General features: G+C 34.7%; 1 protein-coding gene across 2 annotated transcripts in view; it reads left to right on the forward strand.

Annotated features, from left to right (window-relative positions):
- The window catches only part of PSB29 (photosystem II reaction center PSB29 protein), a 117,456-nt gene that overhangs the window by 37,184 nt on the left and 59,627 nt on the right, over nt 1-20,645 (forward strand). Inside the window, exons 3-5 of one of the 2 annotated variants that reach the window (XM_089789456.1) lie at nt 8,143-8,359; nt 12,106-12,189; nt 19,838-19,921. In XM_089789456.1, coding sequence (XP_089645582.1) covers nt 8,143-8,359; nt 12,106-12,150 — 262 coding nt within the window. In that variant the 3' untranslated portion in view covers nt 12,151-12,189; nt 19,838-19,921. Of the gene's footprint in view, nt 1-8,142; nt 8,360-12,105; nt 12,190-19,837; nt 19,922-20,645 lie in introns of those variants that run through there. The other variant, XM_089789455.1, reaches the window with a different exon arrangement.

Consider the following 20,645-nt stretch of genomic DNA (forward strand, 5'->3'; position numbering starts at 1 on the left):
TCTTAATTTTTACATTAAAAACATTAAAATGAGGGCTGAAATATATAAAATTATTTAATATTATATTTTACGTGTATATTTTATCAGGAGACTTTGGGGAGACTTCACTTTTTGGCTTAGGAGACTGGGAGACTTCGTCATGAAGTCTCCAACCTTTTTTGAGGTCTCCGGAGATGTGAAAAGTTTTCGAGATGCGTCTTGGTCTTCGAGACACGACTTTTAGGGGGGAGACGGGTCTCCCTGTAACCATGGTTCTGGATGATACTCCAAAAAGATGATGTTCCAGTAGTTCTTTATGCTTCACAACAATAGCAACAACAAATACCACAAATCCTAGTGAATGTTAGAGAGTCAACAAGGCTAAGTAGACCTCCAGAAAGATTTTCTCCCTTTTTGTATTTTATATTATTAATAAATACAGGTGAACTTGAATGTTATGATCAAGCTGTGTAGGTGGATACAAAGATTCAGTGGGAGTTTGCAATGACAGAAGAAATGGACTTCTTGCTGAAAAATTAGACCTGGGATTTATGTAAGTTACCTGCAGGTAAAAAGGTTTTACAGAATAAATGGGTTTACAAGTTGAAAGAAGAGGATGGAGGTAAGAAAAGATTTAAAGCTAGGTTAGTAGTAAAAGGATTTCCATAGAACAAATGCATTGATTTTGATGAGTATTTTCTCCTATTGATAAAATGACTTCTATTCGCACTCTTTTAAGTATTGTTGCTATTTGAAGATTTGCATTTGGAGCAACTTGATGTTAAAACAACTTTTCTTCAGGTGATTTGTATAAAGAGATATTTATAGCATAGCCATAGGGATTTGAGGTCAAAGGTAAGGAGAATTTAGTGTGCAGATTGAAGAAAAGTTTACATGGCTTGAAGCAAACACCTTGGTAATGGTACCTAAAATTTGCCAGTTTTATGCATGAGCATGGATGCATTAGGTGTCATTCAGATTATTGTGTTTATTTTAAGAGGTTATATGATGACAACTACATTATTTTATGTTTATATGTTGATGATATGCTTGTAACTGGGTCTAACATGGATCACATTAAGGGGTTAAAACAACATTTAGCACATTCATTTTCAATGAAGGATTTGAGGGTAGTCAAACAAATCCTTGGTATGAAAATTTGCAGAGATAGGAAAAACATGAAATTGACTTTATCTCAGACTGATTATATTGAGGTGTTACAACATTTCTTTATGGAAAATGCCAAAGTTGTTAGCACACCTTTGCTTGGTCATTTGAAGTTGACTAAGGAGATGTGTCCAAATACACAAGAAGAAGAGGATAAGATGTCCAAGGTACCTTATGCTTTAGCTGTAAGGAGCTTAATGTATGCCATGGTATGTACTAGGCCATATATTGCACATATGGTGGGAGTTGTTAGCAGGTATATGAGTCATCCTGGGATTGAGCATTGGAATGCAATCAAATGAATTCTTAGATATTTGAGAGAAACTTCTAGTAAATGTTTACATTTTGGGGGCTCTACTGCTGATTTACAAGGTTATGTTGACTCAAATTTGGCAAGGGATCTAAATACCAGGCAAAGTACTATAAGATATGTTTTTAATGTTGGTGGGACGACAGTGAATTGGATTTCTCAATTACAAAAGGTGAATGCTTTATCGATTATAGAGGTAGAGTATGTTGTTGCTACAGAGGCAACTAAGGAGATGATATGGCTTCAATTCTTCATGGAAGAGTTGGGGCACCCACAGATGGACAATTATTTGTTTACAGATAGCTAGAGTGTCATTCATCTTGCAAAAAAATTTGCTCTACATTCAAAGACAAAGCACATGCAATTGCGATACCATTTCATTTGGTCAATTTTGGATGACGAATAGTTAAAGTTGCAAAAGATATATACAGATGACAATCCAACATATACGTTTACAAAAGTAGTGACAAGGGAAAAGCTAAACTCCTCTTCAATTTCAGCTGGTCTTCTAAACTGAACAAAATAAAAGAACAACAGAGTTTGGGGTGGTTTTACATTTCAATGGGAGCTACAAGTTTAGCAGTGCTATGATTAGTCTCCAAGTGGGAGGTTATTGTTGTGGAGTCTGATCAGTCTTCAAGTGGTAAATATTTTTTATGTAAAGCCTAATCAGACTTAGAGGATAATTTTTTCCCAATTTATTCGTTGTGGTTTCCCCCCAGATTTTACTACGTTGGTTTGGGGGCAATGCCCCTAAGACGGGTTCAAGGGGTAGCACCCCTTGCAGGGTCCTAAGAAACACTATTGTAAAAGTTGTTGGGAGTTATACTTGTTTCTATCAGTCGACTTATTCTAGCCCTAATTTTGTAAGCATCGAAAAACTTGTATAAAATGGCATAAGGTTAGAAATTTTACAATGCATGATGAGATTGTAGCTTCTTGTGAGGGTATTGAGTTGTAAGAGATTACATATTGTAATTAGGTTGTAATCACTGGATAATAAGAATATTAGACTTGCTGTTGGTGGACATAGCCTAGGGATTGGATTAATGTTGTGTGTTTATTATTTTCTGATAGTGGTTATATTTGTATGTAATTGTTATTTCTGTCTTTTTAATCCTAACACTTTTAAGGGAATGCTCCCCTTTCTCAGTATTCCTTGGATCAACTCAAGGTAAGCAAGAAGTTCAGAGATTTTGAAAGGGTGTTATCAATATTTTTTCCTCTTTCAAGAAAGAATTCACTTACACGCGAAGCAAGTAATAGGCAAGATGAAATCTGTAGCTACACTTCTATCTAATAGTTGAAAACGGTGATATTGATAAACAAACACCAACTCAAAGGCTGGTTGAAAGCGTACCAGTTTGGCTCTAAGTCCTATTTTAATCTATTCTAGAAGAATAACCTCTACCATTGGGGCGCAAAGACTTCCAGAAGTAGGGAATTCTAACTAGTTTTGTGAATTGAGAAGGTAACACAAGCTACAGTCAAAGCTTCTAGTGTATGTATAACCACAATCACTCCCAGTCAAAGCTTCGGCTCTGATTCCTTCTTAACTTGTTTATGCTCAATTATTTATAACATACAACAATAACATGAATCAAAGATAACAAATGCAAACTATAGTCAAAGCTTTCAATTTGCATTATCACAATTGCACTAAATCTAAGTTTCAACTCCAGTTGTTTCTTTGTATTCACTTTTCTTTAAAATAGTACCACACAATCAAAGTTATGCCTGAACAATTCTTCATAGCTTTCTTGTATACAATAAAAGATGATTTTTACAATGAGGGGGAATACTTCTTATATAGGAAAAGAAGTGAGAGAAAGGAGGAATAAGTGGGAGCAACTCAACCACTTTGACTTATAAAACTAGATGAGAAGAATTATTCAATTACATGTCATGATGACATGCAATTGAGTGACATGTGATTGCATCACACGCATTTCATCTTCTGGAACTATAGAACTGAAAAACACTTGAAGGAAATGTTGAAGCTGTTGATTTTGAATGAATCAATCTTGTAGATTATCAACAAAGGCTTTGTGTTTGATGGTGCAATCGTGGATGATTGCTGAATCAGGAGTTCTTGTATTCTGCGTCACTACATTCTCTTTGATGAATTGCCAGTTGTTTGAAAACTTGATGTAATCAAGATTTTTCTCGTTCGAGTTGTCGTAATTCTCCTTTGTAGATTGACACATTCTGGAGTCTCTGAAATTTTGAAAACCTTCTCAATGGTCTCCGGATGTAAACTTAGAACAATGTTCCATCAACCTTTAACTCTCTTTTTTTGGAAGCAAAGTGCTCGGCGCATTACCACTAAATCAGGTTTTCAAACAACCATTGGGAAAACGGAGACCAAATGAATTATTGCTTCTTTTGATTCGAAGCACGCCTTCTTTACTAGATGTCTCCATTCTTTGTAGAAATTTTGACATATCTTGACTTGCTGCAACATGAAAGTTTCAATGAGATTGAATCCATTAAAGTTGTGGGATTTTGAATGTTGATGATGGGTCTAGGAAAGGTGAATGTTCATATTATGGATTAGATACTTATTGATCACATTCGATGGCTGGAAATGAATGAGGCAGTGTGTAGTTTGGGCAAACATGGCCAAAATCGGACTCTAGAGTGTGGATTGCATGTGGGCAAAGATGGAATTTTGTTTATATGACCAAGAATGCAATTTGGATGCATAGGAATGTGTGCAACATGACAACTTTGGTATTTAAAAGTGTGACCTTTTATCAAAATCAGATTCTCTGGAGGTAATTACATGTGGGTAAAGTGGATCATTTTTACTTGAGGTAAACATGTAATCGGGTTTGGAGGATGTAATTGCATGTTGGATGAAGTATTGATTGGCATGAAACGTGAAAGCATGTAGATGCACTTGCATTCTTGGATATGATTCTTCAACTTTCTTTCAAAAAAGAAACCAAAACAAGCAACAGAAAAGAAGAAAAACTAAGAACAAAATAAAAGCTTACCTCTTGCTTTTGACTCAAACATAACAAACTTCAAGATATACTTTACGTGCAATTTCGTTTTTGGAGTTTGGAAGAGTTTTGACATTTGCAAATGAGAGGGTTTCAAACTTATTTAAAGACAAAATGCAAAAGGCATGGGTTGCATTTGAACAAATGGCCAAAAACGAGTCAAAGAATACAATAATATAGCAAAGCAAGCAATAGATAGAAGCAAAGTTGAAATCTTCTACTTACTTGAAGCTTAATGAGCCAAAAATGGAGGGAAGAGAAGTTGAAATGAACAAGCTTTCTCCAAAATCCAGTTCGTGGTCTTGAAGGCCCATTATATTTTAAAAAATACGGTTTTTTATTTGCCCAAGTCCACAACTTGGCTTCCTAGAGCGAATCACACTCTCCAAGTACTATTACATGTGGCATCTTTTTCATGTAGAAGGGAGTTTTCATGTAAATCAGACTCTTGGAAGTCCAATACATATTTTAAATATCCTTTAGTATGTCAAACACATATATTTTCAAGCCAAAATCGAACTTTACAAGTGCAGTTGCGTGTAAATGTAATAACCCCAATAGGTTATAACTTCTTCAACACCAAAAATCTTTATACTTTAGTTGTTTGACATTTCGTCAAACACTTTGCAAGCAAGCTCTGATACCATTGTAATAACCCACCTCTAATCTGCCTTCAAAAAATGCTGATGAAAGCTCAAGGAATTTCATCAAACAATTCACATGCAAGGGACGTATGACTGATATAGTATTTCAGCTAGCTTTAAATGATTTTTTCTTCAATTTGCATCAATGAAAATCTTGTGCTAGAAGACTACAATGGACTACACAATGACCTAACATGAGTGTGCTACTAATTTTGACAATATTCAGTGCATATATATGATTTAAGCATGAGAAATGAACACCTACAACCAATTGGCATTTTTACAAACAGTTGGTATGCAAACTAACTAGCTGATAAATAATGATATTAAATTGCTTAAATGGCACCAGCAACTATTATCTTCTTAATTGCAATGAAAATTACAATGCTCATGAAATATGGCCAAGACTTTGGCATTTACATGGATTACAAAATGATAATGCTGGTATAATGCACACTTATAGCTGAAAGTTTATAACACCCTAAAAACAATACATAACAAAGAACCTGGTTGTAGATGGCTGTAATAATTTTCTCCAATGCTGCCCTTTCTACTTCGCTTTTTTCAAACTGTTTTTTCGCACCCGCTTTTTCAGCCTGTTTTTTCGGTTCCGCTTTTTTCGGACAGCTTTTTTGTACTCGCTTTTTTCAGCTTACTTTTTCGGTTCCACTTTTTCGGACTGCTACTATGTTGAATCTCAAGACCATATCTTTCAATGGCGTCAAGATTTCCAGATTGAAGGGATTTCGTCCTCCAAACTATTGAGACATAATCTCCAACAAATTTTCCAATTTCTTTGATATTTCCAAGCATACTAAAAAGAAGCTCTTCCCTTTCTTTTATAGTGTTCTCACAAGAGCTCAATCTTTCGTTTTCTCAATGTGGGATAAAACGTAATGCCCTTTATGTAACTTATGTCTCCAATGTGTTATAAAATAAAGGGGACTCTTTTAATTTAAATATTTCCCACAAACTATAATCTATGCATTAATAAAGTTAAATATTTAAACTTAACTTTATAAAATAGCTTTATCAATGCATAACAAATCTTATCAATGATAAACAAGTCTTTTTGTCGATTTTAAACAATTACCATCGACATACCGCTGCCACTGGATGTCCGACCATATCCAAGATGACTTACTATAAATAGTAAGTATGCCCAAAGTTGCCTCAAAACCCCTCAGAAAGACCTGCAACTGAAACTGTCTAAATCAAATGGCCTCTAAGTCCCTTTAATGTCCTGGTTAGCCTACGGGACCGTGGGGAAATAGGCTAACGACAACATCATGCTATGAATGCTAGAAAGGGGACATTACAGTAAACATGTAAAAAAACTTGTTATTGAGTTTGCACAACTTAAATGACCAATTCAGCACATGTCTAATTGATTTTTGAGTTAATATCACTTAAAGGTTTCAAATATAATACTTACACTATATAGTTTATATATCATGTGCAAATATTATTCAAAAAGTAAAGCTCAACATTAAATTATAACCATATAGTGATAAAGTCACTTAAGTGAAAAATTAAAAAAGAACTCAACATTTAGATATAACATAAAGCACACTATAGTCACTTAAGTGATAAACTAACTTAAAAACATCGCATAAAGTGGATTTATATTATATTTTTCAAAAAGTGAATGTCAACATTAAAATATAACATTGATATTTTAAATATGCGATTGTGCATGGGAAACCCACTTTTTGGGCACTTAAATGGTCATATCTTGACTACTAAGTTTGATTAAGCCCTAATATGTACCGAATAGAAGGGAAAACTGAAAGCAAGAGATTGAACGAAACAAAAAGACTAATAGCAACTAAACACACACTCAAAAACACAAGAAAGGACTCTGAAGGTTTCAAAAATCAAGCATAGAAGGACAAACTGAAAAAAAAAAGACTTGGCGAAAGCCTTCAGTAAAATGATTTACTATACAAATTGGGGTTGTTCGAATGATTAATGTTGGCCAATTAAATAGCAAATTATCTCAGAGAAATGTGGAACCAAGTTGAAAAAGTTTTGTACTGTTACCTACATTTTGTGGTGACAAAATGTAGGACAACATAATTGTGAACAAACAAGAAACAAGCCGAGTCTATATATATTTAAATGCAAAGTGGGCACAAAATAACATCCTCATGAGGAATGCTGATGGTTGGAAGAGGAATAATAAATAGTTTTTGTAAAACTAAAAATAAACACATCATTATAATTACATCTTCCTCTTCCTAGCTTTAGTGTAAACTAAGGGAGAGGTAGAACTAGAGGGTCTAGTCCTAGAACTTTGCACTGGGTGTGTGTGTGCCTCCTCGCTTAGTATGTTTGACTCAAGATGTCGATCATCCTCCATCCTGGATATAGCTCTGCCACTAGCTTCTCCTAGCACTGATAAATGACTCCTCATCTGTCTCATCCTCCTCAATGTCATCCAGTGTGAAACCAAATCCACCCTGTCCTCCGTAGCTAGCCTCTCCAAATCATCGACGTCATCCTTTGTAAACGATGGAGGCTGCTCCTTTGATGTCCTATTACTACAAGGATCTATGTCATCCAAATCAAGTGGACCAACTGCTATTTCCCGTGCTTGCCTTTTGTGCAATTGAATATTGTATTGGCCAAAGACAAGGTCATTGAGGTATTTTTGAGCTAACTTGTTCCTCTTCTTTGTAATGTCCCCTTTTTAGCAGGTGCTTGTTGCGGGTGCTGCTAGCTCATCATTGCGACCCTTGTGGGCTAATGAGTTGGTTTGAGGGTCTTTGTTGTTTTATTATCCTTTGTGGTGCTTGATACTCTTTCTAGTGAATCTCAATTTTGTTCCTCATTGTATTATGTAGGTTTTGGTAGCACCATTTTGATGCATTTTTTGTTCTATGAGATAGTATCTGATATGAAACCAACACCTTTAGATAATTATTTTTAAAGGATGGATATTGAATGCATCTCTCTGATTCTCACATTTATTAGCTTTTGTTGGAAGAACTTATCTTGACTTTTGACATATTTCAGTGAATTAGCATTACAGGAATGATGCTAAAAAGATGGAAGAATGGGCAAGTTCACAGAATGCAAATTCTATTGTTGACTTTCTGTCTAGAGATGGCGAAGTTGAGGGGATATTGAAAGATATTTCTAAACGGGCAAAGGAAAAGAAAAATTTCAGTTATAGTCGTTTCTTTGCAATTGGATTGTTCCGTCTACTTGAACAGGCAAATGCAACTGAACCTGCTGTCTTAGATAAGGTAAGATCTCATTGAAAAATTACGGCTAGATAATTTGCTTTACTGATTTCAATGTTGTTCTATGTTTTCTTAGCCATTGTTAGAACTCTAGGCTGTAAGGAAATGTATACAGGAGTATCTTGTTATGTATTGCATTAGAGCTGTTAAATGAGAAATTTGATTTGTTGTTGATTGTTTTCTGCATAATGAAATTTGATAGTGAGAGAAATAATTCAATCCTATTAGTTTTGCAATGTTTTTTTATCTGGCTGGAAAATAAATTATGTTCAAAGTCTGTATGTACTTCTGAATTGTCTGTGCCATTAATTCCATTAAATTTCCAAATCCATGAATGCATTTAACCAATTGTGTGACAAGAAAGAAATATTGTAGTAATGAAGGATGAAAATGGGATAATGGACTTGAAGTTACAGATGTTAATTTTTCTGATTGCAGAAAACAAATGATGTTCAAAGAGTGTGTTTATTGCTGGATTTTATGTAAGAGTACATGTTTACTGATGGATTTTATGTTTTGTTAACTCCATTAAATTTACAGATCCATGAATGCATACTATCTTTGATGAGATGTTGTTAATATATGTAATGTCCCCATTTTTGCACCTTACTAAGCAATAGTATTTTCAAAGATTAGCTATTATCAGTGGTCCCCATAGGTTAATGTGGTGATTAGGGGGCCCTTTCAAGGCGATTTGGTATTATTTGGTTGACCCTTTGGGTGTCTATTTTAGTACTCTCCATCTCAGTTTATCAATTAATTTGTGGTTGACCTTCTAAAGGTCTTTCAGGCTCCATTTATAGACACTTAATATTATTTGTAAATCACTTGGACGTTTGGGTCCATACGATTTATGGTAAGTCATCTGGATGATCAGAGGGCACCATGGTTATATCTGAAAAGTTCACAAGATCAGCTGTTGGTTTGACATTTGGCATTTAATGGAGCTTAATGAATTAATTTAGTTAATTTAAGAGATCTAGGAGAACAATGTTTGATTTTATTGGATGCTTTGATTAGAGGAAAACAAACTATGGAGCAAAGAGCACAATAACAAAATCAGTGCTTGGACCTTTTATCAGAATTAATGGCTTGACAAATGTGAGTGAATATTGGTGCAAGCAATGCTAATAATGCAAGCAATGGAGGTAATAGTAGGGCCAATAATGGTCAAGGAGATACTTCAGTTCATTGTGGGAATGCAAATCAGTGAATAAGGACTATAACTTTGAGGCCTCTATTGCCCACCTTTACACCTTAGGTACAACTTTAGGTTGACAATGAGCCTCAAAAAAATAAATTGGAAGATTAGTTCACACATGATTGGGAGAGTTGAGATTCTAAGTTCTACGATGCTATTTTATTGAGAGACTATATTGATGTCAGGATGAAATGCTATACTAGATGTAGAACACATTATTATGATTTGTTGTAGAAGGTAGGAAAGTTAAATCTTCGATATTATGATGGCTCAGGAGAGACTTAATCGTGAGCTTGGTTCAACCTATTTTCAGCTCAACCTTATGCTAGAGGAAGAGGCCATCAATTATGCAATGATACATCATGATAGCATTGCAAATGAGTGGTGGCATTGTAGCATGATCACCATGGGACATGATTAGATCACCCCTATGTTGAGTTTACGGAGAGATTAATTGAGAGGTTTGATTTGAAAAACCCAAGGTCAAATTTTAAGGAATTGGCATAGTTGAAGTAATGGGGTTTAGTGGATACATATGTAACTGATTTTTAAAGACTTGTAGTACCAGTATAGACATCTTAGAGAGGAGGCTCATTTCACTTTTTACGGATGATATGAAAAATCCATTGAGCGGTTCGAATAATGCTCTCAAACCACCAATTTTATAGGAGGCCATTCAAAAGGCTAGAAATATGGAGCCTTCATTTCTAAAAGTGATTTTTAACCCACAGGATTCCCTCATAAGGGCAAGGATAGGAAACAGTTTTGTAGGGAATCACAATAGCCACAGTATGATTCAATCATATTGGATGGTGAGGATCTGAATAACCTCTAGAGGAAGAAACTGTGCTTCCATTGTAGAAAACCTTGGTGTTAAATCATGTAGCGGCGAGACAAATCTTTTACCTGAGTTAATTATCAACATGATCGTGATATGCTGTTGTTCATTCCAAGTTTTTTGTGTTGTTCATACTTTATTGTTTGTTCTCTTTCCTTTTGAAGATTTCTGCTGACATGGAATCAGTTATGTTGGCAATTTTACCCGTTCACTAATTGATATTTGGTATTTGATAGTTATCTTTTCCTCAACGATTCATTTCCTTGTTTGTCTTCTTGGTTCAAGTGAAATCAGTTCATTCTTGTTTTCTTTTGGTAGAGAACATTCCTACTTGATATGGCTATCATTTGGTCATGTCTTGAGTGTTCCGTTTGTGGGATATGAGACTATGACATATAGTCTTTGGTGAAGACTATTCATTATGAGGAATGCTGTTTCCAAAATAGTTTTTGCATTGATCGCTTTAGCAAGATTGATCACCATCAGTAATCATTCATACCTGATGTCCATGCCAATCAGGATGAGTGTTCAAGAATCGTTGTTTTCCTTGAGATCGGGTGGTTCTTATGTCTAGCAGAATATAATCGGTGTTTGCAACTGCTGTCGACAGTTTTTGTATCAGGTTGTGTATAGAAGGCAAGACAGACTGTGTCAGTGATGCCTGACGGGATTTGGTATGATATTATGGTGACGTTCGATTGAAGTATTGTGTGCATGATAATTGTTCTAGTAATCAGGGTCGAGCAAGAAGTGTCAAGTGATTGATATTCTGCTAATATAAAAAGTAAAAAGTGCATATATGACTTTTTTGTTCATATGACTCAGTTAGTTTTATTCACTGTGTGATCTGTTCTGTGTTTACAGTGTGATCTATTCTGTGTATGTTGATTATGATATAAAAGGAATTTGTTAACAAAGGCTGGAATCAGTATAAGAATGATGCACCTTTTCAGGGCTAGAGATAATTGATTATCAGTGTGCAACTTTGACAGATCTGTTAAAGACATTATTTGTGTATTTTCTGTGCAGCATTATCTTTGGGTGTATTATTCATTTGTCTTTAGTACTTGTGAGATACATAAAGCCTTGTATGGATTGTTGATGCTTAGTAAGATTTCCTTGTTCTGTTAAAAGCATGCTACTCTTGAATTGTTACGAGCTAACAATCTTTGAGTTGTTTTGGATCATTTGAAAAAGCTTGAGATCATTCTACCAAGTTTTGAGTTTTTCAATAAAGGATTCTTTATTGGAGTGTGGCTAGATTATTCCCTCGAGTAGGAGGGTTTTCCCAGGGTAAATCTCTGTGTTTTTTTATTCTTATGCATTGTAAAAGATATCTGCTCTCTAGTTTTGCTATTTTGGTTAAAAACTTAACCTGGTATTAGAGCCAGGTTTGAAACAAAGATTCGAACCAGAATAAGTCAATCAGATTTAAGAAGAATTGTGATGTCTAATGTGTTACATCCCAAAATTTTGACCTAATTTTAAATTTGTTCATAACCGTTGGATTCAACAAATTATCCTTTCATGATCATGTGAAATAGGTAGTTATTTATATACGTTGTATTAACTATTAATGAAGATGGTCGTTAACCATTAACTGTTATTAGATGATTAGCAATTGCTTGATTTAAAATAATGATTATTATGTTTTAATGAATTATTATAGAATTATTATTATGGCATAAGTGTTTTCATGGGTGATTGCAGGAGAAGATGAAGAAGGGGGGAAGCGTTGCTAAACGGGATCATTGAAATGGGATGTTTGCTTGGTTCAGTCATCAGAATCAGTGGGTATGACCTTAAACTTTTTTGGAAAGGACACAACTACTTGATCACAGGATACATTTTTGGGACCGCATGAGCTATTAAGAAAATAATCTAAGAAAACATAAAATAATCTTATTTAAAATATAAAACATACCTCAAGAGATTTTTTAATTGATCTTCATCATATTATTATAATAAATACTTACATACGTACATATAAATATAAAAATGAAATGACACCAATAAATTATAATAACGTAATTTAATGATGTCACCCCATTGATATACTTACATGAACGTATATAAGTATATATTATAATAACAATTGAAAATTATAATCTTTCCAACTTTTTATTTTATTTTTCTTTCCCTCTCTTTTCATAATCGATTTAACACTTGGAAATTCGAATTGACACATAATCCTTTAAAAACCGGTAGAAGCCAAGAAGTCATGGCTTGGTTCTCTATTTGAAAGCCGTGAGAGGGGTTAAGATCTTTCATTCCTCATTCGGCCACATATCTTATTATCTCTGCCACCTTTAGCACCCGATTACACCCATTTCCAAGAGCTGGAAATCCCTTCTTTTATCAATCTAATCGTCCATTACAAGTAAACAGTCCTGTTGAGTACACCCAGTCATTGAGGATTAAGTCTTTTGTAGTGGATACGTCTGCAATATCTTAAGGAGAATAGACTTCCAAATTGAATGCCATGTTTTCAAACTTCATTACCACCACACACCTATTATATCTTCCATATCACCCTTTGAAGACTTGTCAAGCAGTTTAATTTTTGCTCCTTGCCGTGCAATAATCTGGCTAAAGATTTGTGATCATATGTTTTGCGAGTAACGCCTCAACGCATCTAGAGAGGACCAGAGAGACTTTGAGTTCTTCAGTACAATAAATACTTAACAGGTCATGAGTTATTCTTCCAAGTTTTTCAATGCAATTCTATAGCAGCCGGTTAGGATCAGAACTTCCTCTTATGTCTATATTCATGTTACTTTAACTTGTTGAATGAACCTTGAAGATTTATAAAGAACTTCTTAATTTCTTTTAACTAGTTGAATAGTATTCCATACCAAAGAGAGTTCCTAAATACAATAAGAACTTGTATGAATATTGCTGATCTCAGAAATAAGATGTCACAAATCTTGATGGAGGAAATCAAGGGTGGGATGCTCATAATCTTTGAATACACTTGGGATTGACCGACATTGTAGCCATGAAGGGGTGAAGAGGTGTAAAAGGGTGGAAAGCTCATATTCTTTAATACACTTGGGAATCACTGGCTGTGTAGCCAAGTATGGTGAAGAGGTGGAATAAATCTGCAAGAAAATAAAAGAGAAATCAGACATGAATAACTTAAATGAAAAATAATTAATAGCTCATGCTCATCCCTGTAATGAATCCTGTTGTCAAGTTGAGCGGTGGTGATCAGGGCGTTGAACCCATCGGAAAATCCTTGGCCAAGGTAGTTTATAGGCATGTTTTCCATCTAATGATCACTTGATGTTAGTAGCGCCAGTTTTGTAAGTATGTCCGTTTCATAACTGAGCGGACATTCAAAACACCAGGATGCTCAAGTGGCTGGATTAAAGAACATCCCAAGCCTGATCCCGAGGTAGGGAGGGCCTTTCTAATTTAATAGAATGTGTGGAGGTAAGTATGGTCCGAGGTTGGGAGGTTAAGCCTATGTTAATGGTTCTTCTCTTCGTAGCCGAGGCTTGCACAATTAGTTAAAGTGCCTCCAATGATACTTGTATGTTCCTTTCTTTCTTTTCTTGTTAAGTATTTACTTATTAATCAGTTGATCATGAATACAGTTATGCTAGTTAATCGTTAATCTATCTATTTCAGCTAATCATGAATACATTGTGAATAGTTAATCGTTGATCTAGTTATTATAGTTGATCGTGAATATAGTTATGCTAGTTAATCGTTAATCTATTTATTTCAGCTGAACATGAATATAGTTGTGAATAGTTAATCGTTGATCTAGTTATTTCAATTGAATATGATTACAATTATTTTCCTATTAATTGATAAAAGCAGTTAATGTCATGTGAAAAGGATTTAGTTATCTATTTATAAATATTGGGAGTTTTTAATTTAAACCGTCTTTGATTTAGATATGAAAATCTGTTTGTTACATATGGTATCAGAGTGTTGGGTTCAACATTGAACCTAGGGCACACTACTTTCCATGTAAACTTGAAAAATTCTTAGAATGATTGTACAGGATGCAAGTAGGTAAAACATTGTGCAAGAAAACTCGACATCCCATCTTCCCCTATTTAATAAAAAAAAAGCCTAAATACGATTATACTTGCTGCTCCATGCCCCAAGATAACAAAACTCTGAACTAGGCATCGCAACAAATGAAGAAAGAAAGAGTCAGGTGGGCTCCTGCTAGTAAAGCAACATATAGGAACAAGTTAATTCAAAATTGGAACGCTCGACAGGGCAACTCTCTTTTGCATTTCCACAGATCCTGGATGGTGTGGGATATGTACCAATCTGAGCCAAAACTAAATGCTAAAAAGCAAGATTAAATATTCTGATGTAAACATCCTCAATAGAAGAAACTTTTTGCAAATAAGGCTACTATAAGTTTAGCTGTAAAGTATTAAGTTAATCAAATAAATTTATTTAATTCATGTGTTTCATGCATTCGCAAAACTCTTTCTGTTGTGGAATACTTAAATATGAATGAATTCAATAAAATGACACAAATTTTGTAAATTAATAGGTCAAACCAATAAACAAAATAAAATGAACAGCAACGAGAACATTGTAGATCATGGCATACTCCGTGAAAACACTCAATCATCTAATGACTTGTTACTTCAGATTTTGCAAGAAACGCAATTGAAGTTGAATAACATGGAAATGAGAATGAATGAGATGGCAGCCTAGATGGGGCATAACCATGAGGAAACACATTCATCACCTCCTCCTAGAACAAAGACAGAAGTCTTCGAAAATAACAAGAGAACCTCTTCACCCATACAAACTGAAAAACAAAAGAAACAAGAAATAGTGGCTGATCTGTTAGTGGATATTAAAAAAATCAAACCACCCAAGTTTGCCGGTTTTGAGTCCAGAGAGGAAGCAGAGGCTTGGCTATAACTGAAATGGAACAATATTTTGAAATTAGAAACTTTTTTGAAACCTCAAAGGCAGTTCGGGGAATATACCACTTTATTGGAGAAGCTGCAACCTAGTGGGGGAACACCATAGTCGAGCAAAACATTAAAACCACTGAAATTACTTGGGAAAAGTTTGTAATCATTTTTAGAAATCGTTGATTTCCCTAAACCTTTTATGACCAGAAACTTCTAGACTTTTATGACCAGAAACTTATAGACTTCCAAAACTTGAAGCAAGGAGATATGATTGTACATAAGCATTGGGAGAAATTTACCACCATATCAGTAGGATAAAAATCTGAAGATGAGGAAATTCATTATGGGTCTGAACAATAGAATAGGAGAAGTAGTTGATGTTCTCACTCATCGAACTATGGAGGAAGCTCTAGAGAAGGCTGTTCGGCAAGAATACAAAATCCAGAAAGATGACTCCATCCGGGACAATAAAAGGAAAACAAATTGGAATATGGAAGGTGCTGATTCTGGAACTTAGAAAAGACAGTTTAAGGATTTCAAGTACAGCAAGCCAGAATCAAAAGGAAACGGAGTTAAGGATGTTAAAAGTAATTTTAGTACAAGTAAGAACAATAAGGGTAATGGGAGGAAGGGGCCACCTTCAGGATGTTTCACTTTTGGAGGAGACCATTATGCTAACAAATGCCCCATCAAACCCAACACCAATCATCTGCAACAACCACCTCTTCCACATCAACAACAAGTGTATTAGCAGAGGATCCATGCAACCTTGGACAATAGGCAAACATAACAACAAATAGGCCCGATTGAAACTTCGGGTAAGATCTACTGGAACCCTGTCTCCATTTTAATTGATACTAGAGCTTCTGAATGTTTTATATCATTTAAATTGTTAAGTAGATTTCCAAAGAGATCTAGTTTTATGGAAAAACCATGGACAGTCGAATATGCAAACCAGTCAAGGGCTAAGGTAGAGCAGTGTTTGTTTGAGGCTCAGGTTGACTTTCCAAATTTCTCAACGGAATTGAACTTATGTGTAGCACCGCTTGGGTCGTACAACATTATCATAGGCATTAATTGACTCAGTGAGCATAAGGCCAAGGTAGATTGTCTTGCCAAAACTGTAAATTGTTTGGATGATCGAGGTAGGCTAACAAGCATTATACGAATTAAACATGAAATTAAATCAAAACAAATATCTGCCATGCAACTTAAGAAATATGGAAGAAAAGGTTGTGAGATCTTTGCAGTCAAGGTTGAGGACATGAGAGAACCTAAAAACAACACATATGGAGATCACTACATTTTTGAAGATGGAGAAATCTGAGAAAAATTAAAGGAATCTTTCAAACAAAAATATCCCTATTTAAAGAATTATCAAGATGTGTTTCTAGAAGAACTCCCCGGTTTACCATCTTTCCGAGCCTTTGATTTCACCATAGATTTGATACTAGGATCAGAACCCATTTCTCGGGCACCATATCGAATGACTACCAAAGAATTAATGGAGTTGCAGATACAACTACAAGACATGTTAGACAAGAAACTGATTTGGCCCAGTGTTTCACCATGGGGAGCCCCAATATTGTTTGGCAGGAAAAAGGATGGAACCATGAGATTATGCATAGATTACAGAATGCTCAATAAGGTTACCATGAAGAACATATATCCACTTCCTAGAATAGATGATCTTTTTGATCAAATGAAGGGCATGACAATGTTTTCAAAAATTGATTTGAGGTTAGGATATCACCAGCTTTGTATCAAGGATGAAGATATTCACAAAACCGCTTTGAGAACTAGGTATGGACATTAGGAATTTACAGTGTTGCCATTTGGGTTAACCAGTGCCCCAACAACTTTTATGAACTTAATGATAGCATATTTCAAGATTGCCTGAATAAGTTTGTGCTGGTCTTTATAGATGATATTCTAATCTATTCAAAGAACAAGGAAGAACATCAAAAACATTTGGAAACAGTTTTGCAAAGGTTAAGAGAACATAAATTATATGAAAAATTGTCTAAATGCGCTTTCTATCAAAAGAAAATTCAATATTTAGGACACATTATATCAGCTCAGGGCATAGCCATAGATCCGTCAAAAATTAAAGCAAATAAGGAATGGCCTATACCTAAAAATGTGTCAGAAGTTAGAAGTTTTATGGGATTAGCAAGATTTTATAGAAAATTTGTTAGGAACTTCTCTAAGATAGCTTATCCAATTACATCACTTCAGAGAAAAGGAAAGAAATTTGTTTGGATAGAAAAATGTCAGTTAGCCTTTGAATACTTGAAGGAAAAGCTAACCACAACATCCATACTAAAAGTACCTGACTCACAAAAGCAATTCGTAGTTATAACAGATGCATCAGGAGAAGGTTTAGGAGGTTTGCTAATGCAGGATGAAAAGGTAATTGCATATGAATCTAGGAAATTGAAGAATTATGAGCAGAATTATGCACCCTGTGATCTGAAATTAGTAGCTATTGTACATGCTCTTCAGATGTGGAGACATTATTTGATTGAAAAACCTTTTGAACTTCGATCTGATCATCACGGTCTAAAATATATCTTCACACGACCAAATCTAAATGCTAGACAAAGAAGATGGCTGGAATTTTCAGCAGACTATGAATTCGACATAAGTTATATTAAAGGCAAGGAAAACAAAGTGGCAGATGCCCTAAGTAGGAGAAGACACATTTCTACAATGGCTACTATAAACTTCAGATTAAAAGATCAGATTTTACAACATCTAGAACATAATGAATTTTATGTAGAAATCAGCTTAGCTCTTATCAGGGACCCACAGGATTCTAAGTACTTGGAATTTAGTTTAGAAGAGGATGGATTGTTAAGATATCATAATAGGATTTATGTACCCAACAACCCTGAACTCCAAAGAATGATTCTGGAAGAATTTCATTCAGCTCCATATTCAGGACACCCTGGAGTAATTAAAATGTTGTATGATATAAAACTTCTATATTTTTGGAAAAGAATGAAAAGGGAGATAACAGAATTTGTCACAGGTTGTTTAGAACGCTAGAGAGTAAAGGAAGAACATCAATACCCAGCAGGCCTTTTGCACCCCAATGAGGTACCAGAGTGGAAATGGTAGATAATTTTCATGGACTTTGTATAGGGATTACCTATGACACGAAATTGACACAATACCATTCTGGTAGTAGTTGATAGAATGACAAAAGTTGTTCATTTTATACTAGGTAATCTAACTGATGGAGCACTAGAAATTGCTCATAAATTCATAAAAGAAATTTTCAGATTGCATGGAATTCCAGAGAAAATTATTTCAGATAGGGATGCTAGGATAATTTCTAGATTTTGGCAAACATTATTTTCAGCATTGGGTACTAAACTAAACATCAATTCAGCTTATCATCCTGAGACAGATGGTCAAATTGAAAGAGTAAACCAGGTATTAGAAGAGCTTTTGAGAGTATACTGTATGGATCGGCAATACTAGTGGGAAACATATTTACCTTTGGTGGAATTTGCATATAACAATTCCTATCAATCCACCATTAAAATGGCTCCCTTTGAGGCTCTATATGGCCGCAAATGTAGAACTCTTGTGAGCTAGAATCGCTTAGAAGATAGAATAATTGTTGGACCTAAAATGCTTAAAGAAATGGGAGAACAAATAATCCAGATTCGTCAAAGATTGAAGGAAGTTAATGATAGACAGAAAAGCTATGCAGATGCAAAAAGAACACCTAGAGAATTCTCAATAGGAGAAAATGTACTATTAAGGGTAAAATCTCAAAAGAGTACTATCAAGTTTGGTAAGAAAACCAAGTTAGCCCCAAGGTATGTGGGACCAATAGACCCTTTGAAATATTGGAAGTTGTGAACCCAGTAGCTTAGAGAATTGCATTACCACAAGCCCTTGCCAAGATGCATGACGTCTTCCATGTGTCATACCATAAGAAATACATCACCCATCATGATCATATAATTGATTGGAAACTATTATAGGTGTGAGAACCAGGGGTGGTAGAAATAGAACCACTCAGAATACTCGAGGTGCATAAGCTACGCTTACGAAATTAGGAGATAACATGATGCAAGGTCTAGTGGGACCATTACGCAGAGGATAATGCCACTTGGGAGGATTATCATGAAATTCTCCAAAAATACCCTCTTCTTTTCTCTTGGGATGGAAACTAAACATTTCTTTTCTTTACTTAAATTAAACTGATTAAATATCGTTTAAGTTTTGTTGTGATATTCATCGGGGACGATGAAAAATTTAAAGTGGAGGGTATGTTACATCCCAAAATTTTGACCTAATTTTAAATTTGTTCATAACCATTGGATTTAACGGATTATCCTTTCATGATCATGTGAAATAGGTAGTTATGTATATATGTTGTATTAACTGTTAATGAAGATGGTTAACCATTAACTGTTATTAGATGATTAGCAGTTGCTTGATTTAAAATAACGATTATTATGTTTTAATGAATTATTGTAGAATTATTCTTATGGCAGAAGTGTTTTCATGGGTAACTACAGGAGAAGATGAAGAAGGGGGGAAGCATTGCTAAATGGGATCATCGGAATGGGATGTTCGCTTATTTCAGTCATCAGGATCGGTGGGTATGACTTTAAACTTCTTTGGAAATGATGCAACAACTTGATTACAAGATACATTTTTGGGACCACATGAGCTATTAAGAAAATTATCTAAGAAAACATAAAATAATCTAATTTAAAATATAAAACATACCTCAAGAGATTTTTTAATTGATCTTCATCATATTATTATAATAAATACTTACGTACGTATAAATATAAAAATGAAATGACACCAATAAATTATAATAACGTAATTTAATGATGTCACCCCATTGATATACTTACATGAACATATATAAGTATATATTATAATATTAGAAAATTATGATCTTTCCAACTTTTTATTTTACTTGCTCTCTATTTTCATAATCGATTTAACACTTGAAAATTCAAATTGACACATAATCCTAAAAAAACCAGTGGAAGCCAAGAAGTCACGGCTTGGTTCTTTATTTTAAAGTCGTGAGAGGGGTTGGGATCTTTCATTCCTCACTCGGCCACATATCTTATTATCTCTACCACCTTTAGCACCCGGTTACATCTATTTCCAAGAGCCAGAAATCCCTTCTTTTACCAATCTAATCGTCCATTACAAGTAAACAGTCTTGCCAAGTACACCTAGTCATTGAGGATTAAGTCTTCTGCAGTAGATACGTCTGTAATATCTTAAGGAGAACAGACTTACAATTCGGATGCAAAGTTTTCAAACTTCATTACCACCACACACCCATTATATCTTCCATAT

The sequence above is a fragment of the Cupressus sempervirens genome, chromosome 6, assembly GCF_028749045.1.
Source record: "Cupressus sempervirens isolate cs-2001-9-10 chromosome 6, ASM2874904v1, whole genome shotgun sequence".
Lineage (NCBI taxonomy): Eukaryota > Viridiplantae > Streptophyta > Pinopsida > Cupressales > Cupressaceae > Cupressus > Cupressus sempervirens.